General features: G+C 66.2%; 1 protein-coding gene across 1 annotated transcript; it reads left to right on the top strand.

The window, feature by feature from the left end:
* The first annotated feature begins 1,256 nt into the window (after positions 1-1,256).
* TFEB (transcription factor EB) lies at positions 1,257-21,832 on the top strand. The gene is made up of 9 exons (XM_067310651.1): positions 1,257-1,319; positions 15,944-16,188; positions 16,292-16,546; positions 16,653-16,733; positions 17,546-17,666; positions 17,782-17,838; positions 18,447-18,522; positions 18,703-18,850; positions 19,471-21,832. The coding sequence occupies exons 2-9, from the start codon at positions 15,994-15,996 to the stop codon at positions 19,909-19,911; spliced, it is 1,374 nt and encodes a 457-aa protein (XP_067166752.1). The 5' UTR covers positions 1,257-1,319; positions 15,944-15,993; the 3' UTR covers positions 19,912-21,832.
* Positions 21,833-22,148: the final 316 nt, after the last annotated feature.

Here is a 22,148-nt window from a genome sequence, read left to right as displayed (position 1 = left end):
TGCCCGGGAGCAGGTACCCAAGCAGCTCTCGCTGGGTGCCCAGAGCTGCTCTGAGACGCCTGACCCCACACGCGTGGGGATGGGCCGAGGGGCCCCGTCGGCCTTTGCCTGACACCCGTCTCCCTGTCAGATGACAGTCACCCCGCTGGGGCATGTGACCAGTCTGTTAAATCTGCTGTTTCCAGCCAAATCCACCACGTCGGGCCCCGCAGAGGGGGAACTCCCTGCCGCTGCTCCCGGCTGGCGGCGTGCGTGGGAGGGGAGACCCCGTCCTGCCTCCTCCCGCAGCCCCAGGGCCGGTTCACGTTGCGCCCTGCGGGCTCGGCAGGGAGGACGGGCAAGGTCCCCAAACTGCCACCTTGAACTGCGGGCCCTGTTCGCCCAAGAGCTCATCTTGCACTAAAATCCAGCCAGATCTGAGCCTGCTCCGCACGCTCCGAAACTTCCCCGGCAGCTACCCATGCTGCCTGAGACATGGGGCCCGGTGGGTGCCACGGGGAGGGCTGCCACACACCCCAGGTGCCCCGAGCCGGGCAGCGCTGCGCAGGACACGCTGCTGTTTCTCCCGGCCACCCTTCATTTCTCCAGGGTGCCGCTAGCCCTCCGCAGCCGCAGCGAGCCTCCGGCATCAGCGCGAGGGGCTGCACCGGCCCGATGTGGGGGGCTGCAGCACCCCGGGGCTGGTGGCTGCATGGCCCCAGTGCGGGGGACTGCACGACCCCGGTGCCGGGGGCTGCACGGCCCCGGTGCGGGGGGCTGCACGACCCCAGTGCCGGGGGCTGCACGACCCCGGTGCCGGGGGCTGCACGGCCCCGGTGCGGGGGGCTGCACGACCCCGGTGCCGGGGGCTGCATGGCCCCGGTGCGGGGGGCTGCACGACCCCGGTGCCGGGGGCTGCACGACCCCGGTGCCGGCGGCTGCAGCACCCCGGCGCGGGACCCAACCTCTTGGGCCGCCCGCGGGGGTGAGAAACGCCGCGTTTGGGTGGAAACCGCCCGCAAACCGGCGTGCTCTAGCGGGACTACAAGTCCCGGCAGGCGCGGGCAGCCCGGCGCCGCTCCGGACTACAGCTCCCGGCGTGCTGCGGCGCCGGGCCGGGCCGGGCCGGGCCGGGCCGGGCGGTGCTGCCCTCCCTCGGCGCGGGGCCGGGCCGGGCCGGGGCGCGCAGCGCGGCGCGGCGCTCGCTCCCGAGGGCCGCCCGCGGAGCCGGGCCGAGCCGAGCCGAGCCGAGCCGAGCCGGACCGGGCCGGGGGGGGCTCGGCGCAACCTCCCGCCTCGCTACTTTGTTGCGTTCCGCCTTTTCCCACGGCAGCCGCGGGGTGAGTGCGGGCGAGCGCGGGGGGGGGGGGGGCTGCAGGGGCACCCCAGGGCGCTGGATGAGGGGGGGGGTCCCACCCCGGGGTGCCCCCACCATGCGGGGGCCACCCCGGATCGGAGCCGGGTCTGGGGGGAGGGTGCCGGGGTGCCCCCCCCCGGGGGGACCCCCTGTGCCACCGCGTTGTGGGGGGGTCCCCTCGGGTGCTGCCCTATCCCGGTGCGCCTTGAAGTCGGAGCGGAGTTAGCCCCGCGGGGCTTTTTATTTTTATTTTATTTATTTTTAAAATTTCTTTGCTTTAAATAATAGTATATTCCCCCCAACCCCCTGCGGCAGGGAGCCCCGCTGCGCGCCGGCGCTGGGGATGCGGGGCCGAGGGCGGCGGGCGCCCTTGCCGAGTGCTTATATAAGAGCAGCCGGGGGCGTCGGGGGCCCCGACGGGGCCGCTCGGCCCCCCCCTCCCCTCCCCTCCCCCGGGGCTGCGCAGGGTGGCCCGGGGGGCGCAGCGCGGCGCGGCGCTGCTGGCTCTCGGGGGCTGGAGCCGCGGGGGCTTTTCGGGCACCTTGTCCGAAACCGTGCCAAGGTTTCGCCGTGCTCGGAGCGCTCCGCCGGCCGGAGTTAACCCGCCTGGCGGAAAGGGCAGGCCCCTGCCCGCACCGCCTTTGCCAGCGTGAATTCCCCCCCCGCCTCCATTTCCCCCCGCGCGTGGGGAAACTGAGGCACAGATGCTTCAGCCCTTGCGGCTCGGAGACGCCGCCGGGTTTGCTCTGACGTGGTTTCCGCCGGTGCCCGCGCCTGGTGCGGGGCAGCGCCAGGCTCCGAAGCGGGACAGCGCGGTTCCCCGGCAGAGACGGGTCGCGCCCCGGCCTGGCCCGGCAGCCTGCCGCTTTCGAGGAGGTCCGCCGCGGCGGGGAAGGGGTTAAGGCTTTGGAGGGGGGTGGCGATCCGCAGGGGTCTGCGCAACCCCCCGGAAGCAACTTTGAGGGGATCACCAAGAAAAGGCGCTGCGCCGGCTTGTGGAAGGATACGACTTACTCGTCGGAGGTGGCACAAGTTTGGAGGGGGCACGGGAGGGAGCCGCATTTAACCCGCAGCTGCTGGGTAATTATATTCATGAATTAATTGCAAAGCAGGAAGGATTACGACAGCCCTCATGCCCGTGTCCTCTAAAGCCTCAGTGAGTCAGATGATGGGGAAATTTCCTTTAAAAAAAAAAAAGAAGAAGAAAAAAAAGAAAGAAAGAAAATATGGTGGTTATTGTTGTGCTCTTCTAAGATAAATAAATAAGCGCGTACGAGTCCCCAAACGAGCAGGGCCTGTTTCCAGGAATTGCAGCACTTCTGCCTTGTTCCCTGCCCCGGGGGCATGGGGGAGTTTGTGTGTGTGTGGTTTTTTTTTTCCCTTTCTGTTTTTATGTAACGGTAGAGAGTTGAGCAGATGGTTGTTGAAGGTGCGGGGTTAGGGGATTTTTTCCCCCCCGCCCCCTTTTATTTCCCCTGCCTTGTTTGTTTGACTTCATGCACGGCTGCTCCCACGAGTGCAGGAGTTGAACGGGGGCTGCGTGCTCGGAGCCCGGCTTGCTGCCGGGATTTTTCCCTGCTGCCGGCGCTCCGGCTGCGGGGCCTGCGTGTGCCTCTCGCAGGTTGCCCCGGCGAAGGGCGGCAGCGGCCCGGGTGCCGCGTGGCTCCGCTCGCGGTCCGGGGGCTCGCTCGTGGCACGACCCCGTTGGCTCAGGGACTGCTGATTTATTCAAACTCCAGAAATCGGGGGTTTGCCGCTGGGCGGGTGCCTCCGGAGAGAGGGTCGGGAACAGCACGTGCCGGCTCCGGCGGGATTTGCAGAGGAGGGCAGGGGTGTTTTTGGAGGGATGCTGGGTTTGCCCTGCTCCGGCGCTCGCCCTTATCAGTAGGAAACTGCCGGGGTGTGGTTGGATGCAGCAGGGTGACTCCGGCATCCGGGTGTTTTGGAGCAAGGCTGTAATTTCGGCTGGTTATTAATTGCTTTTTCCACGGTCCTCAGCGGTGAGTTTATTGCACGTGCGTTTGCAACCCTGCCGCGGCCCCGCTTTGCTGTGGCGAGGTTTCCGAGCTGGAGCGGGGCGGGCGGCAGGTTTCCACGATGCTCTCTGGGAAGGGACAAGCGAGCCTGGCGCACGTTCGCTGGTGGCGAAGCAATAAATCGTGGGTGCGGGGGGCGGCCAGGGGCATTGCCAGGGCTTGGGTGGAGCGGCCGCAAAGCCCGACCCTCTGCTGCCAGCAGCAAAACCGCTGCCCTGGGGGAAACAGCTGGTTTGGGGAGCCGGGGCGGCCTCACCGGGGGCTTCCTCCACCACGGAGCGAATGTGCCAAGGCCAGAGATGCCCTTGGGGTTCCCCTGCAGCAGTTCCCATCCCAAGGGATGCGGAGCCAGCGTTGCGGAGGCACTGGGGTCCTGACGCTGCGGCTGGCGCGTTGGCACCGGGGTGTCTCAGCCCAGCAGGGTGGATCTTCCTTTCTCCGTCCGTACCTGGGGTTTGCAGGGTCTGCTGGCCCAGGGGGGAAAGGTTTCTGGAGCTTTCCCGGCCCAGGGCATGGCGTAGCCACGGTCTCCATCCCCTCTGCAGCCGGTTCCCACCGCGCGGCTCACACTCCTGTCCCAGGTATGCAACGTGTTCCTCCGAGGCTGCTTTCGGCAGGGCAGCACCTAGGATGAGAGATGGACTGTGCAGGACCTGGGGCAAAAGTCCCTGGTGCCCATCTCCTGGGGTTGGGGTCCACCACCAGCAGTGACACCTGGAGATGGTCCAGCCCCCAGGGTGCCATTCAGGCCCCCATTGCCTCGGGTTTCCTAATAAAAAAGGTTGTCCTGGCTTATCCTGCCTATGCTGGAGAAGATCGAGCAGTATGGTGGTGGGGTCGCTCGGCTGGTGGGTCACCAGAGCTGCCGTGCGCCGCAGGGATGCGACGGTCAGGCCAGCAGAGCCGTGCGCACCAGCCATCGTCATTGCCGGTGCTTCGGTGATGCCCAGGAGCCTGGTTTGGGTCCAGACCCGGCTGTGTTGGGTTTTGGATGAACCCGGAGCAAACCGCAGCTCTCGCCTTGGAGCTCGTCGTGCCAGCGCAGGCTCTGTTCCCACCGGCTTGGAGTCAGTGGTTTATTCGCGGACGCTGCAGCCGGACAGCTGAGCTGTGCCACCGCCGCCGCCGTGTCCTCGCGCGTCTCCGTGGCCGTGCTGTCGCCTGCCTGGAAGCCGCCGGCAGCCGCGGTGCTCGTGGTGCTCTGCCAGCCCTCGTCCGCGTGGCCTCGTGGTGGCTGTTTCCTGACAGCTTCCGCAATCCTCTGTTTGCTTTAGGAGATTTACAGGGCGCTTTACAGCCGCGGAAGCCGCTGCGCTCGGGATTTTATAGCACCGTAAAAGCGCAGCGGCCGCTTCGAGGTGCGAAGCGTGTCTAACGCGCCGCTGTGCCGCCGCGCCGCTCGAGCAGCTGGCAAGCAAAAAGCCCTGCTGGCTCCCGAGGCCGGAGAGGGCGATGGTCCTCGCCGCCGCGCCGCTCGCGGACGGGGGAGCTGCGGCGGGTGCAAACGGCCCTTGCGCGGGTGGCGGCGGCAGCGGCGGCGGCGCGCGCTTCGGCGGCAGGCAGCACCTCGGTGCGGAGGGCCGGGCTGAGCCCCGCGGGCTTGGGTCACGTCTGAAGCTGCAGCTGAGGTTGCGATTTAACGCGCGGAGGGACGAAAAGCTCGTCTCCCCTTGAGCACGCAGACAGGAAATATGCGCTCATCTTTTTCCCCCGCTGGTACGGCCAGAAAGAGCCGCGACGGTTCCCCGTGATTCACTGCCAGGTCATAGCCCTGCGTGCAGCCGACGTGGTGCCTGGCAGCTGGGTTTCGGTCAGAGGAGGCAGCGGGGCGGCAGAGTGGGTTTTCCTTGTGGATTTGCATGCGTGGGTTGGGTCCCGGGGCTGCTTTGGGACGCAGGAGGCCGTGCCCCGCGCTCGGGCGGCCGGTCTGAATCCCGAATAAACCCCGGAGGTGGAGACGGTGCGCGCTGCTAGGAAAAGCTCGCAAGACGCGTGCAAAAGCGCCAGCGACGGCGGCCTCGTTGCACCGGTGGCTCGCGCTTCCCGAGCTGCCCGGGCCTTTCAAGAAGCCAACGCGCCCTACAGACTCCTTCCAGCTCGCTTTCTGCTCAACAAACAGGCAGCAGAGCAAAGCTATAAATACGAAATTGTGAAAAAGAGAGAAAGAAAGAAAAACCACACGATTTCCCTGCGGGCAGAGAAAGAGCGCGCGAGAGGGCCGAGCCACGTGTGCCAGATGTGAGCGACGCTGCCGGTTGCGTGCCTGGAAGGCGCTCAGACGCCGCGGCGAGCAGGCGCCGCAAGGACCTTGCTAGAAGGCGACGTGAGATGCGATGCTAGGGAGCGAGCTGAGCCCCGGGCGATGGCGTGGGACCGGCTCCTGGCCTCTCCGAACGCGCGCTCCGCCTGGCCTGTGGGACCCTCGGAGGGAGACGGGGCTTTCCGGCACCACCGTCCGGAGCGGCTCGCGGGGGAGATGGGGGACGCTGCGTCCGTGGAGGCCCCGCGGGCAGCTCGGGACACGTTTCGGGACGGTAGGCGTTGGCGAGGGCCGGGCGTTGGGCCGGGTGGCGAGTGGCTGGGGAGCTGCTCCCTTCCCGTGCCGGGGCTTTGCCGGGGGCTCCTGTGGCAGGTGGTGGGTCCTGTCTCCTGGTCGGGGTGAGTCTGGGGGAGCTCAGGCTGCTTCGGTGCTGGGATTTGGTCTCTAGGCTCTTCCTTCAGCCTCAAATAGATACCGGAGAAGCTCTTGGGCGAGACTCGGCCCACGGCATCCTGCCGGAGGCGGCCGCGCCGCCTCCCCGCCGCTAAGCCGGGACGCTCCCCGCAGGCTCTGCAGCGAGGCCATGCACTTGCATTTTTATTTACTAAAGACTCCGCTGAGAATTGCTATCGCAGTCGTCTCGCCCTTCCTAGCAGCGCCTTTAACTTGGAGCAAACTCCCTAGGCCCTGCCGTCTGCTTAAAATCTCTCCTTTAGTTAAACAGGCGCGACTTTCTGGCTGGATAAACCTGAAGAGCGCAGGCAGCATCCTTGCCTGCAGGTTAAATTGCTCTTGCCTTGCCGCACGTGCACACTATTAGTGAAAATGATTTACTCGCAGTATAAACAGTTATGAAGCTGAGGGCAGCAGCATGCGTAAAGAAGTGTTTTCTGCCCCAAACCTGCTCCGGTTTCCCGTTGCTCCTCCCTAATTCAGCCTCCTCTTCTGTACCCCTCGCAGTGTTACTCGGGAGACTTTTTCGGGTGTAAACTGGTGTGCAAAGGGCTGAATCTCAAATGCAATTCGTGCAGCTGCTGCAGCCCGGCCCCGGTGCCAAATTTTGCCGAGTCAAAGGGGAACCCGACCTGGCCACCTTCGCCTCCGCCTCCGCAGCGGGGCGCATCCTCCTGCGGGTGCCGGACGCCTCCCCGGGCCGGGTCAGCCTGGGGGCCGTGGCAGGTCCCCAGAGCGGGTCCCTGGTGCGCAGGGAGAACAGGGTGCTGGTTTTGGTTGACGTGCACCTGGAGCAGGTCTGGGGTCCGTCACGCCCCTCCGGAGCCGGCTCCTCCGCAGCCGCGTCCGTTCATCTCGCGCGACTCCAGCCTGTCCCTGCTGCCCCATCCCTTCGCGCCCTGCTCCCCTCCTAGGCTTCGGGCTCGGGGCGGGCGCAGATCTCGCCCTGGTAAAGCCGGTTTGGACAAAAACCTCTCGTAATGGTCAAAGTGGCCGGGGGCCCCTTCGCGGAGGCAGGACGCGGGCGACATGTCCCCGGCGTGTTTATTATTGGGTCCGGGCAACAGCTGCGGCTCCTGCGGACGGGGCGGCCGCCGGCCCCGCTACGGTTACATGAAATCCACCTCCTGCGAAGGCTCCTGGCCGCGGCCTCGAGCCTGGGTGCTGCGTATTTATAAATATTACCTCCTTGCAGCAGCACGGGGCCGCTCCGAAAACAGGCGGCGCGGAGGGCGGGGGGGTGGCGCGGCCCTGAGCCCGCGGCCGGGGAAGCGCGCGGGTTTTCCGGCGCCGCTGCGAGCTGTGCGGGGAGACGGGGGCGCGCGGGGCTCGAGGGCTGCTCCCGCTGGGCATCTCCCCGGGGGGGGGGCCGGTGCCGCCGAGTCGCGGCTCCTTGGCTCCGCGCGACTTCCCTGCTTGCACACCTTGGGCGCAACGCTGGGACTCGGGAATAGCGGTGCATTTCCGCTTTCCCTTAATTCTCATTTATGCACTTATTTAAAAAACAACAAAGCACCCAAGTCAGCTGGAGCCTGGGGGCGGCTGCCCACGTGGGAGCGGGAGCAGGTTTGCTCCAACCACGCCGGCTCCTTGGATCCTTGGCTGCGGTCCCGCACGCGGGGTCCCAGGCTCGGCCCCGCGGACGCGCGACCTTTGCCGAGGTGCCCGAGCCGCGTCGCGGCGGTGCCCGGGGCCGCGGCCTCTCCCAAGGTCACGCCGCTCCTCTCCCCGCCGAGCGGCTGCTCCCCGGCCCTCGGCTTATCCGCGCCCGAGCAGCGTCCTTCTGCCTGTTGACACTTTTATTTTTAATTGCATCTCTCCGGGGGGGGGGGAAACGCGCGAGGCAGGCGAGGGCAGGCGCCGGCGTGGGGACGGGAACTCGTCGGCTTTGGTTGCTTGTGAATTCCCTCGCCGGCTCGTTGGACGCCGGAGTTTCAATCGGGCCGGCGGAGGGGGAGCGACGCCCCCCCCCCCCCCCCCCCCCCCCCCCCCGCCACCGCGGTGTCTTCGTCTCTGCAAAAGGAGGACGTGTGTCCCTCCCTGGGCCGGCGGGACCGGAGCTGTGCCGGCTGCCGGCCCCCGCGCCGCGGTGCCCCCCGGGTGCCCTCACCCACCTCCGGGCCTGGGGGGGGGGCAAATAGCAGCCAGGGAGGGGTTGGACCCCCCCCCCCCCAAAGGCTGCCACGTGCCGCTGGCTCCCCGGGGATGTGGCTTGGTGCTTCCAGAACCGGGGGGGAGCTTTTTTAATCGATTCCGGTTATTCTGCCCCGCGGGCGATGCGGTGCCAAGGGGAGCCCGGAGGTGTTCAGCCCTGGCTTTTTGGAGGCTTTCGCCTCTCCTGGCGTGCAGGGATGGAGGATTTTCCCTCCCCGGCATCCCTGGCACCTTCCCTCGCCGGGGCGCTGCGTTACCTGCGCGGTTTCGGGGGCCGCTTTAGCCCGGGTCCTGCCGTCGGGCGAGATGCGCCTCCCGCCCAAAGCGTTAATGTTTTTACCGTGCTAAATACCTGGGCCGCTTCCAAGAGCGGCATTTAACGCTTGGAAGGGAAAACATTTGGCCTCTGACCCAAGCGCCTGTTAACAGCGCCGCGGTCCGCGTTGCTGAGATGCCGGGGCTAAAAACAGTCCCCGCGACTCGGTCGCTCATTGGCTTCGTCAAGTGACTCCCGCGTTTGGCTGCCAGGTCCCCCCGCCTGCCCCTTCTCCCTGGCGGGGCCGCGTGCTCCCAGCGCCGGGAAGGTGCCCGCGGCATATGCCGCTGGCGGCGGCTCCTTCCGTCCACCTGCCCGAGCCGTCTCCTGCCCGCCGGCCAGGGCGCTTGCGCCGCTTACCTTGGGGAAAGGGGCGCTGGTAGGGTTCGGGAAGGGTTTGGGAAGGGAGCCCCCCTGGCCGGTGGGACCGCCGGAGCCTCCACCCCGGCTGCCCGCGGGGCCAGCGTTGGGGTTAGGTCAGGCTGCTCAGGGTCTGGCCGAACATCTCCGAGGATGGAGGTCCGTCTCTCTGGCTGAGCGGCCGCCGGCGCGTTCCTGGCCGGGCACCGGGGCTTCCCCGAGCCCCAGGCGGTGACTCGTGCAGGGGGCAGCGGGAAAGGGGCCAGGGATTAGCGGTGGCTTCCCAGCGGCGCCAGCGGGTGGGTCGCATCACAGCTGGGGCGATGCCGGGGATGCCGTGCAGGGATGCAGGCGGCACCGGAGCCCGAGCTTTGCTGTTTTTTCCTTTCTTTTCCTGGCAGCACTGCTTCGGCTGCAGGAGCTCCCGCGAGCCGCGCTGGCACCGGGGGCTCTCTCCCGCTCGCCGGGGTGGGCAGCGCAGCGGGTCGGGCGCTCACAGCCGGCTGAGGACCAGCCTCAGGCTTTTCCTCGCTTTGAGGCTGAGGATGCGGCTTGGACGTCTCCCCGGTGCCGGGGTAACCCGAGGTCTCCCAGGCCCTGCCTCCCCTTGGCAGCGCGGGCTCTCTGCCCGGGCCAAGGCGTTGCGATGCTATTTGCAGCATCCCGGTGAAATGCAGGGTGCGAGCGAGACCTTAGAGCAGCCCCTGCCTGGCTGTGAGCCGCGTTAGCTCCGCTTTTGCTGGCGCCTGGGTGAGCCCAGGAAAACCGGGTGCCCCCTGCCTCTCCTCCGAGCTCTGCCGGGAATGAAACAGGCCCTCGGTGTCCTGTGCTGTTATCTAGACCCCCGTGCACCCAGACCCCCCTGCACCCAGACCCCCTGCACCCGGACCCGCCGCCGTGTGAAAGAGCTAAAGAAAGGCCCCAGCTGGCCGCAGGCGCCTGGTTCCCGCGGGTGCTCGCGGCCCAGGCGCAAAGGGGAGACGGCGCGAAGCGGCGGTGCACAAGGCAGGGTGTGTGTCGCCGGCGCCTGTGCCAGCTGCCTCGGGCAGCGCACATAGGCGTCCTTGTCCCCCCGCCACCGGCCCCGGCCTCGGCATCGCCATCCTGGCTGGTGCCAGCCGGCACGGAGACGTTCCTGGTGCTGCCGCCCTGGCTGTGCCAGGAGCTGCAGCGCGGGGAAGTGGTGCGTTTGCAGGTGGCCCAGTTTGCTCCGGTGGCACCCGTGAATCCAGGACCGGGTGCTGGTGGCCTGGCTGGGACGTGGGTGACGCAGCCCTAGGGCTGCCGGCCGCTGTTCCTGCAGCAGCGCTGCGGCAGCTCCGGCCCCACAGGGATGCGATGGGGCAGACCCGGCTGCCGCTCGCAGAGGTCTGGCAGCCCAGAGAGCCCGGTGACGGGTGGTGGCTTATTTTTGTCACTCCATTTCTTGTGCCTCTTAGCTCGATTAGTAATCCCTCCGCAGCAGCGAGAGAAGCGAGCAGGTTTGGAGGCTTTTTGCAACTTCCTCCCCCCGCACCCGCCGCGGCCGGTGCTGCATTAAAAGCAGGGTCCTAAAAATGAGGAAATGCGGGGACGGACGGCGCGCGAGCCGGGCAGGCCCGGCGGGGCGGCGAGGAGGGCTGCCTGCCGCCGCCGCCGCCGCCTCTCCCCGCGGAGGAGCTGAGCTCTGCGCCCAGGTACCGAGCGTGAGCCGCCCGCCGGCTTGTGGGGCAGAGCGGCATCTCGCTCTCCGGGGCTGCCGAGGGAGCCGGGAGCTGCCGGCGGGAAGGAGGGAGGCTTTGCCGGCGGATCGCGCCCGGGCGGGCTCGCGGGGCCGGGTTCGCGGGGCGCCGGCTTCCCGGGCTGTCGCGCTTTCGTTGCAACTTTGTGCCGAAAGCGAACCGAAGCTGCAAGGCGACGGCAGGAAGCGCCCGGCGGAGCAAATCTCGGCACGGACCACAGGCCACCGCCCTGCAGGCTCGCGGCTCCCCGGGGCCCCGCCAGCCGGCCGGGAGGCTGCCGTGGAGCCGGCGCCGGGCTGGGCTGCAGCGGAGATTCCTCCCGCTTGTGCCCGGAGCAGGGAAGAGGCAGCGCCTCGGGCCGGCTCCTTTTCCCCACGGTGGCCGGGAGACGGGGCAGTGCCGGTGACGTCTTTGCTGCAAGCGGCTGGGCGCTGGGGGGGACGGCTGCGCGGGGGCTCTCTCCAGCGGGAGCGGCTTGCTGTTCCCCTTCTCTCTTTTTTTGGGGGTGCTGCGGCTGGGGAGGCGGCGGGGAGCAAAAGCCCGGTTTGCCCGGCCTTGGCCCGGCGTTCGGGGGGGTCGTCGTGATGCCCGCCGCCCCTCGCTTGCTGCCCCCTTGCCTCTCTTCCCCCCCACCACGGCATTTGAAAAAAGAAAGAAAAAAAAACGAGGAAGGAAGGCTTGGCGGGTGCTTGCTGCTGGTACCAAGAAGTGGGGTTATTTTCACTTCTTCCTTCGCCGTTTCCTTTTCTCAGCCCTCGTGTTTATCAATGAAGCGGCGCAGAGCGGGGGCGGGTGGTGCAGCTCCCTGCCCCGGCTCCCGGCTCCGCTCCGCGCAGACCCGACCTGCGGATTGAGTTTTCCCTTCCTAAACGGCCCCGGTTGACTCCAAAATAAAGACCCACGCGGGACGGGCCCTCGGCCGGGGAGCTTCCCCGGCACGCGGTGGCAGGATGAGTTTGGGGGTTCTCAGCGCCTCCTCCAACGCGACGAGGGCCGAGCGGGGGCCGAGCGTCGCCCCTTCTCCGTGCGGTTTGCTGCTGCTGCTCGTGCGAGGGGAGGAGGGACAGGCAGCCCTGCCGCGGGGAGAGACCCTTCCCGCGTGAGTGCTCGGCCCCCCTTGCTTTTGGCTCTTTCTGGGAGCAGGCGGATATTTTACGGGATGGCGCATGAGCAGCATCTCCCTCGCTGGGGTCTTTGGGGCTGCTTTTGGAGCCCAGCGTCGCCCGAGCCGCGTGCCCGTGTCCGTGCGGGGCCGGCTTGGCCCCGGGCAGAGGCTGCGCCCGCACGGGCAGCGCTTTCCCGCAGCCCCCGGAGGGTAACGCGATGCCGCCGGGCCCGGTTTGCACGGGCTATATGTGGAAACGGGCTTAAAGCAGGTTTTATTTTTAACCCCGGTTTTTTAGTTCCCTTAGCTCCGCTCCCAGCACACATCTGGGCCCGGAGGCATCGGAGGCTGCCGCGGCCGGGGCGCCCTGCGGGTGCAGACGCGGCCCCCGGGGCTGCGAGCAGGGCCGGCGCTTGGCTGCCGTTCCCGCACTGTAAATGCCTCCGGGGGCACAGCTTTTTTTAATCTTTTATTGCTTTTTTTTTTTTTTCTTTTTTCCCCACCCCTTTTGGCTGTCCCAGGCCAGGCCAGCTCTCCGGAGCGATAATGAGCTTGTGAGCAAGCCCGGCAGCGGCACAAATCCGCCGGGTTGCTGAGCAGCGCCTGTGTGTCGCTTCAGAAAACACCGGCGGTTGCCCAGCAGCTGGCTCGATCCCCCCGTGCGGCTGCCCGGCGGCGGATTCGCCGTCCGCCCGCTTACGGACGCCGGCCGGAGCCCCGTTCGCTGCTGCCTCGCAACCCGGCGCCGGCCTTGCGCGGCCGGGCGGAGCGAGCGGGGCCTCCGGGCTCCCTCGCCCCGGCGCGGGGAGGGTTTGCTCCGCTCGAGGGCAAAGGACGGCTCGGGAAAGGTGGCCGTGCAAAGTCCCGGGAGAGCCCGGTTATTCCTGGGGTAAAGGAGGGAGGATCTGCTTGGGCTCGGCACCAAGTAACGCCCCCAGAGGAAAACCAAGAAAGGGCCAGAAATAAACGGCGGCGCTGAGCGGCCGGGGAGGTATTTTGCAGGGAGCTGGATTCCTTGGAGCCGGCAGCGCTTCGGCACGCCGAGCGGCTTTGCGGCAGCAGAGCGCCGACCGTCCCGCGGGCCGGCGGGTGCTCTCAGGCTCTTCTTCCATCTCGCGTTCTTGCTCCGTCTGCGTTATCATAAAGGGAAATAAGTTAAAAAAAAAAAAAAAAAAAAGTCCGGCTCAGGGCTGCGTCCGGATCTTTTGCAGATCGCACTGGGAATTTAGCTTTTCTTCCCGGTGTCCCCGTGGACCGGCTGGCCAGAGCCGGCCGGCATCGGAGGTACCTGCTGCGGTGCCTCCTGCCCGTCCCTTCAGCCGGGCTCTGGGATGCTCCGGCAGGAAAGGTGGTGTCCGGGAGCGCTTTCCTCTCGGAGCTCGGGGGCTGAGCTGTCCTGCCCGGCCCCCGTTTCCCTCCTGCCTTCTCGCCCTTTGGCCTCTCTCTTTTCCCTTTTCCGCAGCTCCATTGCCTCCTGCCACCGCCGTCCCCCCGTCTCCCCCCAGCCCTCCGCGTGGCCGGCGGGACACGGCTCCGAGCGGGGTTGCGGGAACAACTGCCTTGGCAGCACCCGCCAGGAAACCCAATGCTGCTGGCCGTATCCCGGCCCCTGGATGTCCTGATGGAGCCAGGAGAGCCAGTGCTTTGTGCAGGGAGCTGCCGGCCCGGGGACGGACCCTCTCCGGCACCGCCGAGGTCTTGTGCAGGTGCGGAGCGGGTCGGGAGCCCCCAGGTGAAGGAGGCCCCGGGAGCCGTTGTCGGCGGAAGAGCCGCTGAAGACCGGCTGAGGTCGGGAGGGGCTTCGTGCTGGGTGCAAACGTCCTTCGCCTTGCAAAGGGCTGCGAGACCCTGCCCGAGCCGTGGTGCTGCGGACGTCGCTTCTGCCCCCGGCCCAGGAGGGAGCTCGGTGGGACGTGACCCTTGTTGGTGGGACATGTCCCTTCCCGGAGGGACGCCCGGCCGGGGTCCCCGCCGGTCGTCGCTGCCGCCTCTTCCCCTGCCCACGGTCCTCCCCGCCGCCCCGCGCCGGGGCTGAGTCAGAGCGAAAGCAGAAGCTGCTCGGCGTTACGGGGGGGGGAAGCCAAGCAGAACCGGCCGGGTTATTTTAAACCTGACCTAATTTCCCCCTCTCCTTATCGCTCGCTCGGGGGCCCGGCCTTGCCCTGGCCTCCCTTCCCCATCCTCGCCCTTGGCAACTCCCCGGCTCAGGTGATTTGCGCAGGAATTTCCTAGGGGGAAGCGGCAGCGCTAAAACCCACCGAGGTGGGGGGGAAAGCCCCCGCTCGGCTGGGCGGCGCGGGGACACGGGCACGTGGCTCGGGGCGGGGGGCAGCCGGAGCCCCCCGCGCGCGGCGGGGATGCTCCTGGCTCGGAAACGGGAGGGGATCATCCTAAAGGTCCCCATGCGTGACGTGAAATCCCTTTCCGGCCGTCCCCTTTCCCCTTTTGCTGGAGTATCCCAGGAATTGTGCTCCCCTGGTGCAGGCTCCCTGCCTGCCTGTGCATTGTTCCCAAGCCGGATGGCAGCTCAGGGATGGCTCGTCCGATGTCCCAGCTGCTCTTGGGAGCTTTTCCTCTCACCCTGTGCTGGATGTTTGGGATTATTATATCCCCCGTGTGCGTAAGCTGTGATTTATCCCCCTTCAGCCTCGTTTTATTGGTTTCAGGCTGTGCCCCGGCGTCTCTGGATCCCAGCTGCCTTCCCCTGGGCACAGCTGTTCCTCAAGGCATCGTCTCCAGCATCTCCCTACCTGCACCCCCTGCTCCCTCCTCTAGGGCCCTTTGCAAAATCATCTAAACAAACCGCTGTTTGATAACAGTCCCAGCTCCTCTGCTCCCATCCCCCTTTGGATGGGCTACCATGTCTAATTAATTACCTTCCTCTGGCCGCTCGATAGCTGGCTCTTGATCCGTGTAATCATATTTCTGTCCAAGCCAGCTTGATTTAATTTCCCCCTTAGGATATTTTGTGGCCCTGTGTATCAGATGCCTCGCTGGATCCCCTGGATGTTATATCCACCGCGTCCCCTTTGTCCGCAATTATGCATTGTATTTAAATAGCAAAGCCTTCCAGATTCGTCCGGTTACGTTCCTGCTGAGCAAACCCGGGGTGTCTGGCTTACGCGTGTCCCCCTTTCAGTATTTGCTCTATTTCTTCTGCCCCAGGCCGAGGGCCGACGCGAGGAGGGCAGCTGCTGCCCGCTCTTTGCCCTGCTTGCAAATCGCTCCGCTTTTACCAGCCTCCGGAGGATCCGTGCAAGAGCGGCGCGGGTCAGCGGCGCTCCGCGGAGCACAGGGTTGCGCGGTCCGAAGCGGGGCGGGAGCATTGCAGCATTTGCAAACCAGGCTTCGCGCTCACTGCATCCCGCGGGAGGCAGCTCCCGCCGCGGTCCCTGCTCCGCCGCGGGTGGCTCCCGCGCGGCCCCGCGCGCCCTCGGACGGCCGCCGTCCCCTTGGCGCGGGGAACAAGGGCCCCGTCTGTGCCGGCAGCGCGGCCTCGCGCCGCCTCCCCCCCGCCTCCGCGCTCGCGTGCGGGCTGCGCACAGAGGCCGCGTTGTTCACCGCGTGCCGCCGTTTCGCCCCGCTCGCGGGCTCCCTCGCTCTGTGCCCAGGGAGCAGCGGCCGAAGGGTTAAAGTCTGGCTCTGTCTCCTTGCACAGTCCTTCCTCTCCTTCCTGGTCTTTCCTTGCTTTCTCTTTCTCTTTCGGTGCTCCCAGTGTCGAGCTTTTCCCTCTCTCTTGCTTTGCTCCTGTATTCGGAAATTGGAGGCACGAAGCAAGCGCCGGCGGAGCACGGCAGCACGTGAGTCCCGGGCTCGCCGGCAAGGGGTCCCGGCAAGCCCAGCCAGTGCAGGGTGCTCCCGGCTTTCCCTGTCCCTCCGGGATGTCCGCCCGTGTCCTGGGGCTCCCGGCGTGCCCTGGCTCGGGCTGTCTCGCTTTGCCCCCCAGCCTCTGCCCCTCTCTTCCCGGGGAGGCAGCCCTCGCGGATGCGTCTGTCTCTGGTTAGGGTGATGGTCCTTAGCCACACGTGCGTTTAGGCTCCAGGTGCCTCGGCAGAGCCCCGGGATCGGTGCTCGGTGATGGCAGCACCGGCGCATGCGCTACGGGGCGCTGGGCACCTCCGCGCCCTCCCCGTGCCTCGGTTTCCCCATGGCAAAACGGGCAGCTGCTGACGTCCCGGGCACTGCCCTCCCCTGTCTCGCAGGATCGCCTTCGTGCCTGGTGGGCGCCCGCGTCTCGCCGCCCCGGTGCACCATGGCGTCCCGCATCGGGCTGCGGATGGAGCTCATGAAGCAGCAGGCGCAGCAGGAGGCCGAGCGGGAGCGCGTGCAGCAGCAGATGATGATGAACTACATGCAGCAGCAGCGGATGCCGGTGGCGTCCACCCCAGCCATCAACACCCCCGTCAACTACCAGTCCCCACCGCCCGTGCCGGGAGAGGTCCTCAAGGTAGAGTCCTGGGGGTGTCCTGGGGCCGAGGAGGGTGCGGGAGATGCCTTGGCGGTGCTGGGGTCCCTGACGGCTTGTTTCCTTGCCGGGGTGGGAAATGCAGGTGCAGTCCTACCTGGAGAACCCCACCACCTACCACCTGCAGAAGTCACGGGACAAGAAGGTCCAGGCCTATCTCTCGGAAACCTACGGGAACAAGTTTGCCGCTCACATCAGCCCCATCAGCCACTCGCCAAAGCCGCCCCCCGCCGCCGAGCCCGGCGTCCGGCCCGGCCACGTCATGTCCTCCTCGGCGGGCAACAGCGCGCCCAACAGCCCCATGGCCATGCTCAACATCGGCTCCAACCCGGAGCAGGAGGTAAGGAGGTGGCAAAGGTTGGCACCTTCAGCGCCAGCACCGCCGTCGCTCCCGGGGAGCCGGTGTCCTGGCTGCGCGCCCGACAGAACACACCTTTCCCTTTCAGTTAGGCGAGGTCATCGATGACATCATGCGCCTGGATGACGTGCTGGGCTATATGAATCCCGAAGTGCACATGCCCAACACGGTGAGTCTCGCTCCCCGGCCGCGCTCCCTCCGGGTGCCCTCGCCTGGCCTGGTGCCAGCGCGGCGGCGGGAATTCACCCGTTTCGGTGTGTGCACAAACCGGCTCGGCCTCCCTCTGCCTGGCTTCGCCCCGCGCGCTCCCGGCAGCCGCAGCTCTTGTGCCGCCCGGGAAGCTGGCGACAAACACCGGCCGGAGCTGGCTGGAGCCTGAGCCGGGGACGGATGGTGACGAGCCGGGCGGCCCTGCGGACACGGGGCTGGGGAGGCGGAGAGATTCCCCTTTCTGCCTGCAAACTGCAAGAGCCAGTTCTTCGGCTTCTTTTGCTTTTTAATGATAGTTTGGAGCCCTTGTGCAGAGCCGGAGAGACGGGAGAGGGGCACGGGGAGGGATAAAGCTTCAGCAGCAGCGTGGGAGATTTTGATGTCGGGAAGGGCTTTCCCAGCGAGAACGGGTTGTTGGGAGCAGCAGCATCTCCCGAAGCGTCGGGCCGGGCCGGATCCGTACGGGTCAGGGCTGGCTGCCGTAGCTGGTGCCTCGCAGTGGGATTCATCCTGCCAGGCCCTCCTCGGATGTGATTCATCTGCCCTATTTTAGATGCCGGCTGTGGGAGGGGATCCACTGAGCCCTTTGAAGTCCTGTTTTCTTTGCTACTCTGATTATAGCTATTTTAAGGCCCAGCAAGACAATTATACCTGTCTGGTCTCCGCGCTCGCATCCCACGGGCCAAGGAGCTGGGGTTGAGCCCCGATCCGGCAGCGGAGCCCGGCTCCCGGCCCCGATGGAGCTAACCTGCCCAGCCCTTTGCTTTGCAGCTGCCCATGTCCAGCAGCCACATGAACGTGTACAGTGGGGACCCGCAGGTGAGCGCCTCCCTCGTAGGCGTCACCAGCAGCTCCTGCCCCGCCGACCTCACGCAGAAGAGGGAGCTGACAGGTAGGTCCCCGGTCCCGGAGCGCCCTGTGCCCGGGGTGCCTCCGCGCAGCACCGAGCCCGGGATGCGCTCGGGGGCTGAGAGGCGGCCGGCTGAGGTTGTGGGTCTCCGTTGCAGATGCCGAGAGCCGAGCCCTGGCTAAAGAGCGCCAAAAGAAAGACAATCACAACCTGAGTAAGTCGTGCGCCCGCCGCGCTCCTCGGGGCCGCGGCAGCGTGCTCCCCCGCACCCTCCATCCCGCTTCCCCCTCTCTCCGAGCCGGCTCCCTTCCCAGCCCGGCTCGCTCTGAGGAAAACACCCCCACAGCCCCCAGCATGGCTCCCCATTCCCGAATCTGGAAAATGCCTGTGTCAAGGGAGGCACCCTGTTATTATTCCCATTAGCCCCAGGAGGAAGGTCGGAAGACCCTGCCGGGGCGGTGGATTGGGGCAGGACAAGGCTTCCTGGGCCGGAGCTTGCCGCTGAGAGCAGCTGAGACCCGGGGAGTTTGGTGCATGCTCCTCACCGCTGTCTGCAGAGTGTCCTGTGCCCGCAGACATGATGAGCTGTATCTCCTGTATTTATACAGCTCTTTGACTTGGGCCAAACTCTTGGCCCCAGCGGTTCCTTGTCTTCAAGTCCCCCAAGCCTGGTGGGGCTGCCAGTGGGGCACGATGGCATCCCTTGGCCCCACGGCTGGGAGGAAAGGGAGCAGCAGTGGGGCCGGCGGGGGCTGCGGGGCGGCGAGGCGTCCCTGCCGTCCCCCATCCCCTCATTGCCTTCCCTCTCTTCTCGCCCTGCAGTCGAGAGACGGCGGAGGTTTAACATCAACGACCGCATCAAAGAGTTGGGGATGCTGATCCCCAAGGCCAACGACCTGTACGTACCGCGGGGATCTCCGGTGTCTGCGGGGCGGGGGTGTCTGCGAGGCTCCTGGGCATGCTCAGCCTGGTGCGAGGGGATATTTGCAGAGGGGCTTTTTGGTGGAGCAGGGGTGAGGGGACACGTTGCTGGTCAGGAGATGCGGACGGTGATGTCTTCTTCCACCCTGCTCCTCAGGGATGTGCGCTGGAACAAAGGGACAATCCTGAAGGCCTCTGTCGACTACATCAAGAGGATGCAGAAGGACTTGCAGCGGTCACGAGACCTGGAGAATCACTCCCGGCGCCTGGAAATGACGAATAAGCAGCTCCTGCTCCGCATCCAGGTGAGTGTCCCCAGGCTCTGCCCTCCCTCCGTCCTCCTCCCGCTGCCAAAGTGCCTCCTTGGGCCCCGCACGCACCTCGCTCCTGTCCTGCCGTAGGGCACGGGCAAGCTCGCTTCCCTCTTGCAGCTGCCTTAAACAGTCTTCAGATGAACCACGGCCTCGTGGCCTCGTGGCGGACATGGGCAGACATCCCGGAGGGACAGGGAAAGCTGGGAGCACCAAGGAGGGTTAGCGGGCAGGGTGCGATGCTCGCTGTGGTTTTGCCTCCCGTTGCTGCGATCTCGCTAGTGTCTGATGCGCTTCAGGCAGCGTCTTCAAGCTGGGCTGCCCTGGTCCAGAGCCGAGGCTTCACGTCTCCCCCTGCTTCACGTCTCCCCCTGCTTCACGTCTCCCCCTGCTTCACGTCTCCCACTGCTTTGCATCACCATTTTCCATTCTTTGCCTCTTCTGCGGGCCCCTTCCCTGTCACCTCTCGGTCCCTCTGTTTCCTCTTCCCTAGCGTTTCTGTGGGGTTTTGATTTTTCTCCATCCCTGCTGCCTCCCTGGATGTCCCTGTGCCCTTGTCTCCAGGGCTGGTGACATGGTGTCCCCACTAAAGGCCTCCCGTGCTCTGTTGGCAGGAGCTGGAGATGCAAGCCCGGGTCCACGGGCTGCCCACCTCCTCACCCTCGGGCGTCAACGTGGCCGAGCTGGCTCAGCAGGTGGTGAAGCAAGAAGCCGGTGGGGACGAGGGGACGATGGAGCCGCCGCTGCTGCCCCCGGACCCCGAGGCGCAGCCGCAGCCCGCACTGCCACCGCCACCCCAGTCTCCCTACCACCAGCTGGACTTTACCCACAGCTTGAGCTTTGACGATGGCTCCAGGGGCTTCCCGGACAGCCTGGACCCCAGCCACAACCTCTCCTTCCCTTCCCTATCCAAGAAGGAGCTGGACTTGATGCTGATGCAGGACACCATGTTACCCCTGGCTTCCGACCCCTTGTTCTCCGCCATGTCCCCGGAGGCCTCCAAGGCCAGCAGTCGCCGGAGCAGCTTCAGCATGGAGGACACAGACATGCTGTGACGATGAGCTGCTCTGGCGCCGGGGGCAAGGACTGGGCCTTCAAGATGGGTTAGCAAAGTCACAGGGCGCTCTTCCTCCCCTGCCCGGATGAGGAGGCCGTCCTGCCGAGCACTTGAATCCACGTCGGAGTACATCTTTCTCTATGCAACAGGGGTCTCGGTTCAAGGCTTGCCGGGTACCATAGCGTCTTTTGCAAGCTTTTTGCCAGGAACTCGAGCGGACCTTCTCGGCTTGCCGCGGCATTGGACTCGCTGCAGATTTCACAGCCTGGGAGCATGATCTCGGCTGCTTTGCCTTTCCACGAAACCCTCCCAGCCCACACGCCTGACCCAGGGCAAGGCTCAGTGCTGGAGCCAGAAGGAGCCTTAAAGCCCCTGGGAGCTGGTGGGAGAGGACCGGGTGGATACTCAGAGGTTTTTTCCCTGGCTCGCTCCCCACTCGCAGCCTCACTCTGTGAACCTGCGCTCCCTCCAAGTCTTCCCAAGCTGGGGCCTCTGGGCCTTGCAGACACCGTTGCTGGCTGTGTCACATTGCCACGTCCCTGGTGGGGCTTCTGCTTCGCTTTCGTGCCGGTGGAGGAAGGAGCGGTGCTGCTCGTCATCGGAGCACCGGGGCTGGGTGCTTCTCTGGGCAACGGGGTAGGAGGGAGAAGAGGTGCTCAATTAGAGCAAGTTAATTCGTGGAGCATGGGAGGTGTTTTCCGAGTGAGTTGGGACTGAGCCTACAAATTCAGGTCTCTGTGGAGAACTTCCAAAATGTCAGGTATAGGGTGTCTGACTGGTGCTCGGTCCGTTTGAATGAACCCCGGTTTTGGAGCAGTGCCCAGGTGAAAGCCTCGGTTTGCGTCTCTGTCCGAGGACACCCTGTTTGGCACCAGAGGCAATTCCTGGCCTCGGCGGCTGCCCTGGTCATGTATCCCAACCGGATAAGCCAGGTGAACTCCTGAGCATTGCTCCAGTGTCCCGGGGTTTGTCCGAACGTGAACCTCAGCAGCAGCAGCAGCGTGTGCAGCCCTCCGCTGCAAACGACACCGTGGGGTGGCTCCTCTGCCTTCGGGATTGTTCCCCTCTCCGGGGGCTTTGGCTGCATGCTACGTCCATCCCCTGACCTCGCCGGCCTCTGGAAACCAGCCACGCGAGGCCAGGGGACCTTCGAGTGTCCTAGTGAAACGTCCCTGTGCCATCCTGGTGGGACCCAGCCAGGCGGAGAGGGAGGTGGGGAGGTGACAGGGGGTCTGTGGGCAGATCTGAGCATTTTTTAAGCGTACAGCACTGCCGTTTGTGGCAGCGTCTGTGAGCATGGCGGTGTCCACCTGCGGAGGAGACCTCCGTGTCACCGGGCTCTCGGGCATCGGTGGGCGGTCAGGAGGCGGTCAGCACGGTTGCTGCGCTGTTGTGTGCCCCGTTCCCCCGAGGATTTGCCTCCTCGTCCCTCTGAGACGCACCTCCGCCCGTCCCTCCGGTGGCGGTGGGAGCCGTGTCCCCTCCAGCCTCGCGGCGATGGAGGTGCATCTCCTGCCTCCTGGCTCTGTCATTGCAACGTCGCGCCGTGGCTCTTCAGGTGGAAGGCAGAGGAGTTTTTCGGTGGGTTTTGGGTTGCTTATCGAAAACTGATAGCCTGCCCCGTGTCTGGGCGCGGAGGTGCGGCTGTGGCCGGGGAGTCGGGAGATGGTTTGCACCTTTGCCCGATCGGAGCGGCTGCTCCTTGCCTGCGGCTTGCAGGGCTTGTTTCTGTTCCCCCCGTCACCGGCTTGTCCCCAGCCAGGGCAGCCAGCCCGCGCAAGAGCGGCTTTGCCCGGTTTCAACCCGAGTCATCTTCTGCTTTCTCAGCGCTGCTGGTGATGGCGCAGCCATGAAGGGAACCGGGGAGAGGAGGGAGAACCCTGCTCGAAAAGAAAATACTACACTATTTAGTTGTAAAGCCTGAGGGGGAGCACGGGGGGGGGGGGGCTGGGGAGAGACGAGCGCCCTTTGCAATAGCCCAGCGGCTTCATGCCGCGGCGTTGCCCTCCGCGGCGTGAGCGCCGGCGCAAGCTGCACGTCGGAGCCCGTCGGCTCGTTGGCCCCGCTGCGAGGCGAGGGCTGCGGGGTCCCGGCACCACGGGCAAGCGCGGCCGGCCAGGCTGCCGAGAAGCAGAGCTTGCCGCGGCGCGGGGCCGGTGTGGGGACAACCCCGGCGTCTCCCTGCCCGCCGGGACGAGCGCCCGCTGGACGTGGGGTCTGCGTGGAAATACAGCA

Source organism: Apteryx mantelli, chromosome 25 (assembly GCF_036417845.1).
Source record: "Apteryx mantelli isolate bAptMan1 chromosome 25, bAptMan1.hap1, whole genome shotgun sequence".
NCBI lineage: Eukaryota > Metazoa > Chordata > Aves > Apterygiformes > Apterygidae > Apteryx > Apteryx mantelli.
This window is presented reverse-complemented; position numbering and strand designations above follow the sequence as displayed.